Raw genomic sequence first — 13,326 nt, forward strand, 5'->3', positions numbered from 1 at the left:
ATTTCTAATCAGCACAGGTGTTCCTGCGGGTTAGGGTGTTAGTTGTTGATGAGACATATTACCACAGAAGTTACTGGAGGAAAAAGTCATTGGATCACAAACATCATGAAGAACTGACATGTGGAAGCAAATTATATATAAAAACCATGATTTGCTTGTTGCACAAGAGGAAAAGTCATATGGGCTCCATCGTTCAAAATATAGATGATTTATTGTCATTCACACTAAGGCTGAACAATTTTTATATTGAAATCGCAATACGGCCTATACTGCAATTTTCAAATCGCAGGAGGTGCAATATTTGTTTTTGCCAAAATGTGTGTCAAAATATCATTTTAGATGGATCATTGTCTTGATCTACACACATCTTATTCTACAGACTGAAGAGAACATTGTTGTTTCTCACAAATCTGCACAAATATCCCACAGTAGTCATTTTAAATGTGTTTTTCGAATGAAAATGATAATAATGATGTAAAAATTACCTCTAATTTCGCAAATTGCAATCGCAATTCCTGTTAAAATAATCGCAATTAGATATTTAAATTAATGCCATTAAAAAAAGAACATGAGGAACGAGATGCAGGTATCTGTGCTAACTGGTTAACTACAGTTAATACAAAAATCACGTAATAAAATAAATAATCCATTAATCTAAATAAACAATAGAAAAAAATATGATAACCTAAACACCAAGAAAACCTTAAAGTCCAAAAAGTTAATTAGGCAGCATTAGACAGCATTACTTTAAGTGCAATTTTCTATTCGGAGGACTGATAGTGTGGAAATTGATATGAAAATTTGATATGAATATGATCTTGACCAAAGACATGAACTGACTGAACTTTTTTAAGCCAGTTTTGCTTTTTTTGACAGTTTCAGCCTCTTAAAATATTTAAATTACTATCCATCACCCAAAACAAGCAGAGTGGCTTCAGATTGATCCTCACTTGTTTGACAATGACCCTAAACAACAAGCCAAAGTTATAACAGACCATTGTCAAAGAATCATTAAATGTGGAGAGCCCTGATGAAGAGACATAAGTCACAGAGACATCCTAAATCCACAGATCAGTCTCTGGTGTCAGCCAGAAAGTGTTGCTCCTCTTCTACCACGCTGTAGTTGAGAGCATCCTGTGGTATGGCACTTCTGCCTGGTTTGGCAACTTTAGTGGCGTTTTTGAGGAGACAATCACATTTCGTTTATTGCACTTTGAATATTGTTAATTTCTAATTTAAATATATATATATACATATATGTTGTTTTTGTAAGCATTATCACTTTATTTTTAGCGCATTGAACTTATTCACAATACCACATGCTACAGGTATGATTCCCATGAAGTTCCAGTACTACAAGAGCCAACATCCTTTTCCTCTGGGTTTTCCACATGAGGCTCATTAAGTGTATGTAACTGTGAATTCCAGCAGTCTGGCACATTCTTGCCCCTACTTATATTTTTAGCATGTGACGCACCATCCTGGTGAGTTGGAGAAAAAAATCCCAACAACATCAAATGAAAGAATGGTGTGTAATTCTAAAAAATACACAAATGGAATTGGATGCTTATTCATAGGGGAGCTCTCTTCACCTTGACCTCATGACTTAACATTAACACAGGCTGCACCAGTTACGCTGTGACCGGAAAAAAATAGAAGATAAATAGCAATCTTGCAGATTGAATAGCAAATCCGGAGTCGGTTTCCTGCCAACTGATAACCTTTCCATTATCTACCAACAGTAGGGTCAACATGAGAGAAAGCAACAGCATTTGACTCAACCCACTTCTTGTAAAACACATGCTACACGTTGGGGCTAATGACTTCTTATAACAAGCTTTCATTTTTACAAAATATTTTCCTTCTCAGAATTGTCCAATGTATATGGCACTATATTTTATATTGTTTTATATTGGTTTATATTGTTTCCGTGATCAAAATGTGACTGTTGGTGCTGTTTCAAAGCAATATATGAACTTTGTTTTTGTAATAAGTCTTTCTCTTTAAACAGGAGAAAATTATCAAGTGAGGTCCTGTTTCCTAAACAAGAAATTGCCATTTTCCTGCAGCGGCTGCAGCGGCGGCAGTAGCTAACACCTCAGGCTGTTGGGAAACTCATGATCTTATCAGTGAAACAATAGGCAACCAGACAGTCTGACCAACGCCAACAGAGTTTCCAGACTCCTCAAGGTTCAGTCACATTTCCCTTTACTGATTTAAATACAATCCATCCTACACATCCTAGTAATTTACAGTAAGGCACTTACATTAGCTTTTGTGGGCTGATATTTGCTGGATTTAAGTAATCCAGATATTCACAGAGTGGACAATATATGTTTAGTAACACCAAATTTGCAAATATTGTAGTTTTGAATTTAGTTTTGACCTTGTCCGTCTGGAATATTGAGCGTGTATTATTGAGAAAAAGATTTAAATAAAACATAATGTGATGGAGTGAAGCCATCTTCTTAATACTCTCTGAATACACTCCACAAACCTTGGAATGAGTTGTCATCGCCAGTTTTCCCTCATTTATCATTTGACTGAGTAACAATGGAAAGGCATCCTGCAATGGAATATAAGATAATGTGTTTTGGCCACACTGAATGTGTGGAAACTTCTTGTGAAAGGAAGAGATCCAAAACATTTCCACATCAGGACTTTCTGTCAATCTAGGTGAATATGTCATTATACACGTAATTTGGACAGCAGTAGATGATTAGATAAAACAGTATTAATGTCCGGGCTACTGTTATTGCATTTGCTTATTTAATCCCCATGAATGTCTTATTTATTGCCATGTTAAAGCGCGCGTCGGTTGTTTTTGCGGCGCTTTGCAATCACTCCGCTTCCTACTGGTTGAAAACTTGACGGTTTGCCACAACGTCATATCCGACTCACGGGGTTGCCAGGTTTGTTGTTTTCATACGGAAAATCTGAAGTGACAGCAAACGATAACAGAGGCAAAAACACCATGTTCAGCTCACTACAAAATGAAATGTGTAGGTGAAATTAGTTCCATTCAATCTGTTCTCAGTCTGTTTACATTCTACAGTTTGTGTGTCATGTGGTTAATGGAATACCTTCTTTCACTGGACAAACCATGTCATTTCACAACCACGTTTTATATTGTGGCTCATTTGTGTGCAGTAAAAGCACTTTGACTTACAGTGACTTAGTTTCGATGTAGGCAAAAGATAGAGAACAAAAAAAGAGCTTGCTTTGGTGCCACTGGGCTGGTTATGTGCTACTTTTGATTGACCGTGTATTGCGGATTTTTTTTTCCCCATACACACCTGGCATCCCTGAGCGCGCGGTATGTTTGTTTGCAGTCTACTGTCCTTTCTACATTTCAGTCGTCAATAAGACAATAATGGTGAAGTTTAAGTCAAACTAAGGTGTAGGAACGTGTACCTGATCCTCGTGCGTCTGATCGAAAGATACTGGCTTGTATGGTAAGAAACTATTCATATTATCCCAAAATAAACCACCATGTTAGCATTAAATGTCCGGCTAACCGTACCGTAACAAGCACATAAGCTAACAACAGTATTGTTGTGTCCAAATTCAAGTGACTCATTTATTGTGAAACTTTTCAGTCGTCTGTAGCGGACAGTTCTGTCCTGACCTGCTGTCATCATGTCCCAGACCAACACTTCTCTCCTGGAGGAAGTGGTGCAGTGGAGTCAGGAAACCTGTCGCCAGGAGCTTAAGTCTGTCCTGCCGAAGCTCAACATATCCCTAATACGTACGGCACTTTGTGTCCTCATTACCGTCTCATCGTGACACATTTGTCTGTCTGTCAATCAGTATGTCTATTGGTGCTCTGCCTTCACTGGTATCAGTATTCAGTTTAATTTGATTATGATTGCAAAATTGGGGGTTAAGCAAATTGAACACTCTAAATTGACCGTGAGTGTGAGTGTGAGAGTGAATGGTTGTTTGTCTCTATGTGGCCCTGTGATGGACTGGATGTCAGCTGGGATTCTTTTCCTGTTCCTTCCTCCCTTCATTCCTTTTGACATTAGACCTCACAGTTTTCTTCAATGCATTGTTATTCCTTGACTGTTTACACTCTTTGCAGCTTAAAACTGAAAGCTGGGAGGAACATTTACGTAAGTTTCTTCATTGCAAAATGTGTGTTTGTAAGCACCATGACTGCTATTTCTGAATACGAATGAAATGTCTTCTTAATGCATATCATCCCAACAGGTATACTGAAGATAATTACAGACCTGTTCCTCCCACATATTGGTTTGTCAGAGCTGGAAGATGAATGCTTCTCAAAGATCTTACCAAAGGTAAACAGCATGTTGTCTTCAGTAACTGTTTTTGTTATTGTAAAGGTATCCTTGTGAATTGAGCTTATTTTTATGTATTATGTTTTACCTCTGTCTTTTCCTTATTCTGAAATGTCGGCAGGCTGTGTCAGTGTTCGACAGCATGATGAAAGAAATCTCAGACCAAGTTGGAGGACTGTCCAGTCAAAACACTGAACTATGTGCATTACTAAGGAATGTTCTTCAGGTACTAGTATTATAGATGTATTATTCACATTAAGATACCCTTACTGATTAAGTTACAAGTTCAAGCTGTGTGTAATATCCAGTGCGTTGTCACCAAAGTATTTTAACCATTTGTTTGACAATCTGTTGTGGTCTGTTTTTAGGCAATGATGCAGCTAATTGATGCACTCTCTACTTGTGTTCGTCATGTTTGCTCATTTGAGGAAGCTCCTGACCTGAATACTATTCGCTCGTTACCCACTTGTATCCTGAAAATCCTGAGGGAGACTTTCTTACACTGCAAGGTCGGTTGGTTCAGTGCCATAGCGGATGTTAAACATGTACTCACTGCGTTTAATATATTTATATAATATAGGGGGATGGATTTTAAAAATACTATATTAATATCTACAAGATCTATGTTAAGTAAAATAAGTTGGTTGATGTCATTAATTTGATTGCATTTGTTGGACTAACAATTTTACACTGTTGATTATGACATTTAAAAGTCCAGTGTTCAAGAATTAGTGATGTCTAAAATGATACTGTAGATGTTAAATACTGTGTCATACTTTCCATGTCTGCATGTGATATATATACAATAGAATCTGACTTTTAAGTGTGCATGTTTGGAATGCTAGAAACACGGTTGTAAGACCCGCTCGTAACAAGCAATGATAAATTCTCAATACTCCTTTTTTCAACTGCATATAAACCTCCTAAATGTCACACGTACCATTCAATATAGTAGTGAAGTAGGGGAAGTTCTGAAAAATGACATAGTCTGTAATAGTTACATTTCATAATTCATTTTATTATTTATTCTGTCTTTTATGACCCAAATGTTTATCTGTTGTCATCATCACATGAAGATGTCATTATCTGAAAGCAACAACTGAACAGATTTGAAATTTAATTGAACTGGTTTCGAATTTAGTGAGAAACAAACAAAAAAAAGATGAGCAGATTTTGCATGTTGTCCACAGGAGAGTGACGTGGTTTACTGTGGCCGCCTGTCACTGGTGGCTGATCTGCTGCAGGGACTCTTCAAGGAGGCATATTCCCTTCAGAAAGGTCTATTGGAGCTATTGGACCATATCACCCTGGACAGCAGTGCCTCAGAGGAGGAGGTCTCTGACATTGTTACAGGTGTGTACCTGCACCACACATAAATATGAATCCTTCTGTGTGTCACTGCACTGCCACACTCTTTGCTGTTAAGCTAATACGGATAGATTTATTGCAGTCTAATTAATTGACATTTTTTTAATCCTCCCCAGTGATTCACAGCTTGCTGGATATCTGCTCTATTATTTCCAACCTGGACATTGCACTGCATGCAAACACGTGGAAATTTCTCATCAAGTCAGTGAAGCAGACATTCATGTTTGCGCCTGTTTTTTCTAATGTAATCTCGTCTGTTATACTAAACTTATCAGGTTGTTATAAGAGATGATTTTAAATTGTGATTACTTGTGATCAGACAGAGTCTGAAGTACCGCTCATTGGTAGAGGAACATCTGCATCATGGTGACATCAGTTCCAGCTTGTGTGAAAACCTGCTGGCCTCTTTCCACAGCTGTGTGGAGTGGGCAGAACAGATGACCAATGCTGGTCAACAGGTAGGAACTAATCAAAAATTATACAGTGTAGATGATACATGGAGATTTGTAGCTTTTTTTTAACATTATTATTGTTTTTTTATACCGATACAGGATCAAATATGATTTTAGTTCATCTTTTACTTGTATTGTCCCCTGTCTTGTGAAATGTATTTTGTAGATGTAAATGTGGGGGATATTTCTGTCCTATGTACTATAAAGTGCATCCTACATTTTCAAGGAATGGTGTACGTGTATGTGATGTGTTTATTCGTGTAAATTCAAAGGTAGTCTTGATCTTTTTCATTCTTTTTTTTTTTTAAATTCTTTTAAATTTTCTTTTTAAAGGAGGCAACACAAAGTCCAGAATACAAGCTGTTCCAGAAAAGTGCAAAGATGAGCAGGTTTTTTGCCAACACGTTGGTTCATTATATAAAGGTACTACAAAAAAGAATCTACTCACGGCTTTCTTAAATCTATTAATACTTAATGCCACCTTGATGTGTTATGTAATCTCATATTTATTTTCTATTTTATCTAACAGGAATTTAAAATTTTTCTCACAAAGTACTGTAGCTGCTTTCACCAAGTTTACCTTCAGATTGTCAGGTACGTATGGTTTGGCTTCAGTTTTAAGAAAGGGATTTGGACCACAGTTTAAATTTTGATGCAGTAGTGAGTGTTTCTGTAACATTTACTCAGATGGGTCTGTTGTCTTTCAGTAAGTTTCCTCCCAGCTTGTCTGCTCAGGCATTGCCCACAGCTCTCTCTGAGGAGTTAAAGGCAGCAGCTCTGGTGCCCATGGATGCCCTTCTGCTTCAGCTGTTACCTTTAAGGCCATTCACTGAGATTGTCCTCGGGAAGGACCTACGTGAGTTTGTCCTAAATTTCCTCTTTTCTCAGATTCTGTTTCAGGATCCATAGATGCATCTCTGTTTTTGCTTTGCATTGGAAATATTGTTTTCAGTAGTTAGCGGTCATACCAAATAAAAAAATGATTTGATCTGCACTGACACTGATAGCACCCCAGTATATTGAGTCTGCTTATTACAAATACTATGTATCACTACAATGTCTTATCTTGATTGACCTTTAGACCAAATGCTCGCTCAGATTTTGACATCTTTGAATGTTGATATGTGTACTATTAAAGGAACGGTGACATCATATGTTTCTACATATAGACTGAGGTGGAAAAATCAGTAAAATACCCAGTAATCAGCACCAAAATATGACCCCTGTCTTTTTCTGCAGGGTTAAGTCCTGAGCATGAGTTTCCTCACTGTCTTTTGCTGACGAGCGTCTTGGGTCAGCTGGTCACGCAGCCTGAGGAGGTGCTGCAGCTTTGGCACACAGGCAGCCAGTTTCCAGAAGACACACCCAGGTAATACAAGATTTTGGTAATGGGATATTTTGGTGTGTTGATGCAGGGTCCAGTAGTATTTATGTATTTGCAGTCAGGAGGTGAAAAATACATTATGATAATGTAATGTTAGTGAAAAGATGTGTAGTATTTATCACTGAGCATTCCTTTTACATGAAATGTGTTGACATTGCTGCTTTTTTGATTTTCAAGTTGAGTGGAACTTTGAGTCTTGACCCTCTTACACTTCAAAGCTTCTCTACTGTCGCCAGGCATCCTCTTTACGGCGCCTTGTTCACTAGTTTCCGCCGTTGTTATACTGAGCGCAAGGTACCGGTGCTCTTGCCAGGAGTGATGATGAGAGGTCAGGCCCAGGTCCAAGTCACACTGCACCACCACATGTGCGTGCAACTCTGTGCCAGTGTGGCTGCACTTCCTCCAGTTTACTTCCCTGTGCTGGTGAGGCCAACACACTCTCACTTTGCAGCAATGGCCTTTTTATTGCAAATCCTTAAAATTAAGACTACTAGAGTAGTGCATATACATTTGTCTGCTTTGAATGATGTACTCTCTCTGCTTCAGTCTTCACCAGATCAGGCAACAATTTTTATTTTATTTTTATTTTTATTTGTTAAATAAAATGAAAAATAATAAGTCAACAATACAATACACTTTGCTTCAAAGTGTCAAAATAAAGCCATTTCAGACTGCATTTTATTATTATTTGACAGCAGTTCATAGAATTACATGTGTGTTGAAAATGAATGATGACCCTTGTGTGAATATATAACCATTGTATCAAAAATTCATTATATTTATGTTTGCTATCTAACCTTATTCTTGGCTGCATTTTAGTATGGCATTTCCTGTCATTCAAAGCAAGTTATTCTTTCACTTTCTTTAACTGTGATAAAGGTTTTCTGGCTACTTTAGTTTCCTCTGTTTATTGCCATTTTCTGTGCCCGCCCTTGTCTGTTTTACTTTCCTTTTGCCTTATCTCTCTCTATCTCTGTTTAATTTTTAGGAGCGCTGTTTGGTCGATGCAGTCCTGCAGGCTGATACACAGACAGCTTTACTGGCAACAGATGTGTGGTGTTTTACAGCACGGTGAGAGCCAGGATTAATGGCTTAATGTGTATTTTCCACCAAAACTGTAAATGGTTTGTCTTTTTATACAGTTAATTTACAGGCGTGTTCACATCCTGTATATGATTTACCAAGATAAAAGTTCATATTGTACACCTGTTTTCAGAGTTTGCTTTACATAACTCTCTTATTACAACTTCTGTTTCTCCAAAGCCTGGTTGCAAACAGTTTTGCACATGTTGTTATGTAATATATTGTTTGCGCTGATTTTGTCTTTCTTATATGTACGCAGGTATGGGACAGCCGAACTTTGTCTACATCATATCCTCCTCATTGCTCAGCTGGTAGGTAGAATATATTTGAGAGAATAGGCTTGTGGTCCTGCTTTATTTTAATCTATCTGAGATGTACATACATCTTAAAACCTGAAATAGAACACTAGTTTTATTTTTATGGACACACAAGAGTTAATGGTATCACATCTCAACCTATGAAATCTACCACCGTCTTTGGTAGCAATCACAAGTTCTGGGACTGCTTCCTGAGAACTTTCTAAATAATGTCATGCCCCCCCCCCACCCTGTGGGTTGGTAGACTAGTATGGGGTCCTCACTGTTTTTGTGGCACCCCAACAGAGGTGACAATTGGTGTTGAGGGATCTTGGTGACTGACACCTTTTTATAACCCGTTTCACCATAACGTCCTCTGATCAACCTGGAACCCACTGATTTCCATACACGTCCCTCTGCTTCTCTTCTTCACCTTTCTTCCACCCGGTGTCCCGGTGATTTTACTCCTTCTGTGCCTTCACATGGACACTCACACAGTCTCTTGCATCCTGTCTGCTTCTCCTTCCTCTCCATTAGGTGAAGATGTGCACCACCGAGTGTTACCAGTTATTCCACTTGAGCCTGCTGCTCAAACGAATGGTTTTCCTTATGACGCCAAACCACCAGGTTAGAAATGAGTTGCAAATCACACAATGCATTGGTGGCACGTGGAATCTACTGTATATAGACCTTCTGGTGAAGATGAAGGGCATGTGTAAATGAAGTGGAGTGATTTGTTGTAATGTCTTAAACAAATTAACATCAACTGTAAATAACGTTTTGCTCAAGTCTTGTATTGTTGATGTTGCCATTCATAATGACATGTTGTAAGATCGTTTTTGAGGAAATCTCCAAATAAAATATTAGCAAAGATACAGATCCCCATATCACTGGGACAGTGTATGCTGGCTGGTTTTTGTGTAATGAAGAACACAAATAGTATTAAATGTGCAGTGCTGAAGTTTTCCTGTATCTTTGTCCTTGTACATCATAAAAACCCACTTTATTAGCTCACAACCTTACCATGAGATTTATTCTCATTAATTCAAAGTGTTTGTTTTCCCAGATGGAGCTGGTGATGCGTTTCCCACCCTCAGAAGAGGAGAACCTACCAGTATGGCGTCATGTTCTCATCAGAGCTCTTTCTCAGGACGTCCGTCACCGTGTGGAGAAGGACATCATTGGCGTAACTCAAAAAGTGCTGACTGACTGGCAGAATGGAGGGCACAAACTGGGACAAGTGGACAAACTGGTGAGGACGACAACATTGATGTAGCTGGTGGTGTAACAATGATATGTAAATTTATGGTATACAGTATAAAGTATTTCAATGTTTGTTATTTAATAGTATTAATATTGTATAATATGCAATATTATTACCCTTTGTTGTAACCCAAGCTGTGACAATGAAAATGTGGTAATAAGCCAATTAGGTTTTCACATACTATAGCATAGAAAGAGTGAATTAAAGCCACCACGTGCCAATCCAAAGTACTGCAAGTCAAATGCAATGCAATAACCATTAGAATAAACATGCAAATACAAATAATTGACAGTATGTTATTGAAATGAATAAGGTTCACAACTTCACAGTTCACAGTTGGCTTTTAGAAGACTGGATTGTATTATTGGATTGTACTATTGATTGTATTTATAATCGCACATGAATGATGTGAACTTTTACTAACCTTATAATTATCTTCGACAACCCCACAATCATCTGTGTCAGGATGGGGAACTGTTATTATAGTTGCGGTGTTGGAAGTAAGAGAAAACAATGCGAGGAAGTAGACAAGTATATCGAAAAATGGCAAATGGAAAATGGCAATCACATTTTTTATTCACGGAGTCCCTCCTGTCTCCAGAACGTGGTGCTGATGTCCCTCCTAGTAGTAGTTCGAGGGCAGTCATCTCTCCAAGAACAGTGTGTGTTGTCTGTTATGAAGATGGTCACGCAGCTCTGGTTGCGCATGAGTTCAGATCAGGTGAGATCCAACAACACACACACGTACACACAGATGTGGTATAAATGCACAAATAACTACCATAGTAATCTGTCACACTCCAGGTGCAGACCCAGCCTGCGCTCCAGTGCACTCTGCAGCTGCTTTTGTCCATGTCGACAGTGTTGGTGAAGAACGTAGACCCTCAATTCATTTGTCAGGTATATTGTCGGTGTGTTCATTTTCAGCTGATGAAAAATGAAGAACACTTGTGTTGACTGAATTTGTGCATGTGTTACTTCCAGGCGCTGTTGTGTGTGGATGCTCTGATGTCTCAAAAGTGTTCAGATCACCAGCTGTTGCTGGCTGCTCTGGAGTTCCTGGCCTCCCTGGGGAAGATTTTTGTCCCTGCCGACAACCAGGTACTGAAACCACTTTTGCAAATGAGGATTTTTAGTTTTGTACTAAGTTGCAGCTGTGTTTTGTGATTGTTTGGTCTTTGTGATCAGAAATGATGTATCGTTATTTGTTATGTGATGTAACGGGTCTGATGGCAATTCTGTCAGTCAGACCTGACTGAGGGAGCATTTATGTGTATACATCAGCAGGGCAGGGATAAGTGGGTTTTACCCTGTTTAACTGCAGCACGCAAATGTCTCGCGGGAACACGAGATATAAATAGCACTATACTGAGAAGCAGTCAGGTGGAGCTAATCAGGCTTAACCAGCATTGTGTGAACTCATTTAGCAAGGGTTTGAATATATTGGACATTTTAGTTAAAAGTTTTAAATCCTTACCAGTGATACCTCTAAAAAAATATATTCTACTGGTCTTCTCTTTAGATTATGCTAAATAGTGGTGGAAGTGTTGATCATCAAAAAGATTATAGTAAAGGTTCATGATTTAATCTGTCAAGGCATATCCAATATGACAATAACAAAAAAAAAGAAGAAGGAATAATCATGTGGAAATGAATAATGGTTATAATGATCATTTGAGACTATACATAAGATTTGATTCTGAATTTTCTCACCACTTAACATGTTTTCAGTCTTATTCTCACAAAACTGTCTGGTCCCACAGAGTCACATTCTGCCAAGGCTGAGTAGTCTGTTTGGAGTCCTGCTGGCTGACGGACCATGGCTGCTACATCAGCATGCCCTGGAGGCCTTCTCTCATTTTGCAGAAGTAGAGGAATAACTTTTGAATGTATTCATGTCTCAGATGTAGTGCTGGGTACCGTTGATGCCCAAACAAAACTTTAATTTGCCCTTCTGTTATTAAAGGTTACAAACCACGAGGAAGTCATTTCCCAAAGTTTGAGCAAAGAAGAAACAAAGACAAAGGTGGTGAATTATCTCAGCAAGGTAAGGAATGATGACACATTGTGATGACCCTTTACATAAGTTCAACTGACACATTTGAACGAGACTATTTTCGTTGTAGACCGTTAATGCTCGGGAAGATGCAGAGTCACGGCTACACAGGCTCAAGATGGAGACAGCAGAGATCGAGCAACATAATGAGAAGCTGGAACACAAGGAAGAAAATGATTGTAACAAACAGCCTACTGAAGCTGTTACAGATTCAGAGGTTAGTAGCGTCATTCGGTTTAGTTCAAATTTATTCACAAGCTTTGTGAATATGCACGTTCATGCACAACATTGGGACATGTAGTCACTGAGCGGCGGCTGGCCAATGTGAGTTTGATGATCACACTACTCCCTAAAAAACTAAGAGGCCGTGCCTGTTGCATTGAATTTACCAAGGCATTGCTTTCTTTGGTGTGAGTGATTTGGCAGACAGACAAACAAACACTGGGGATTAAAGAGGAAAATTAAATGTGAGTTCACCAGAAAGTAACTGGAAACAGCATTTATTTGTAAAGCGAATACATTTTCATTGCTCTTTGAAGTTACACATATAGATATTATATTTTAATGAAGGTTGGTGACATTTTAATATTTGCAATACCATTCAAAAATATATTAGCTTGGTAAAAACCTCACTGAGTAATGGTCTGTAAGTTTTGTACAATATTTAGCACATTACTATTAAAAGTACTGTTTGTTATTTTTGAACAATGTTAAAAATTCAGTCACAGTAGACACATTGTTGAAGAACTAACATGAATATTTCCCCCCTCTCTTAGCCATGTCCAAAAAGAGCTCGGCAGGAGACCGGTGCAGAGGAGTACAGTCGCTACATCCAGACAGCTGAGAGTGCTTTAAAGGCCCTTCAGGCTCTGATTGAGGGCCAAGCCAACTCGTCTGCTCCACCACAGTGGCTGGAATCCAAACTACAGGAACTGCACACCCTCATAAACCACATTAGTGCAGCTGGGCAAACTATCTAGCAGCTTTAGCTTTAATTTACATTATAAGTAGAACAAAAAAAGTCTATCATACCCATTGCTGCTACTGAAAATTGTTTGTCTTCCCTTTTTTTTTAAAAAAACTTTTGTTTTATAATGTTTATTAAACTTGTTTGAATACAAA

General features: G+C 38.4%; 1 protein-coding gene across 2 annotated transcripts; it reads left to right on the top strand.

Annotated features, from left to right (window-relative positions):
- The first annotated feature begins 1,268 nt into the window (after positions 1 to 1,268).
- lg14h1orf112 (linkage group 14 C1orf112 homolog) lies at positions 1,269 to 13,326 on the top strand. Of its 2 annotated transcripts, none has more exons than XM_044043561.1 (25): positions 1,269 to 3,455; positions 3,600 to 3,735; positions 4,076 to 4,115; positions 4,213 to 4,301; positions 4,423 to 4,527; positions 4,670 to 4,810; positions 5,492 to 5,654; positions 5,786 to 5,870; positions 5,989 to 6,127; positions 6,455 to 6,544; positions 6,651 to 6,715; positions 6,829 to 6,977; positions 7,361 to 7,490; positions 7,724 to 7,928; positions 8,494 to 8,576; positions 8,848 to 8,899; positions 9,422 to 9,511; positions 9,951 to 10,136; positions 10,750 to 10,869; positions 10,953 to 11,048; positions 11,133 to 11,249; positions 11,912 to 12,016; positions 12,115 to 12,195; positions 12,275 to 12,421; positions 12,981 to 13,326. In XM_044043561.1, the coding sequence occupies exons 2-25, from the start codon at positions 3,640 to 3,642 to the stop codon at positions 13,182 to 13,184; spliced, it is 2,778 nt and encodes a 925-aa protein (XP_043899496.1). In that variant the 5' UTR covers positions 1,269 to 3,455; positions 3,600 to 3,639; the 3' UTR covers positions 13,185 to 13,326. The 2 variants fall into 2 exon arrangements, with proteins under 2 accessions (XP_043899496.1, XP_043899497.1); XM_044043562.1 differs by having other exon boundaries at positions 7,742 to 7,928.

This window comes from Solea senegalensis, linkage group LG14 (assembly GCF_019176455.1).
Source record: "Solea senegalensis isolate Sse05_10M linkage group LG14, IFAPA_SoseM_1, whole genome shotgun sequence".
Taxonomy (NCBI): domain Eukaryota; kingdom Metazoa; phylum Chordata; class Actinopteri; order Pleuronectiformes; family Soleidae; genus Solea; species Solea senegalensis.

Bases quoted from the DNA above. Each gene is read 5' to 3' on its own strand.
- lg14h1orf112 (XM_044043561.1), top strand. From the start codon at position 3,640: ATGTCCCAGACCAACACTTCTCTCCTGGAGGAAGTGGTGCAGTGGAGT. The intron at 9,512-9,950 runs GTTAGAAATGAG...TTGTTTTCCCAG, and splicing joins TTATGACGCCAAACCACCAG to ATGGAGCTGGTGATGCGTTT. The intron at 10,137-10,749 runs GTGAGGACGACA...TCCTGTCTCCAG, and splicing joins TGGGACAAGTGGACAAACTG to AACGTGGTGCTGATGTCCCT.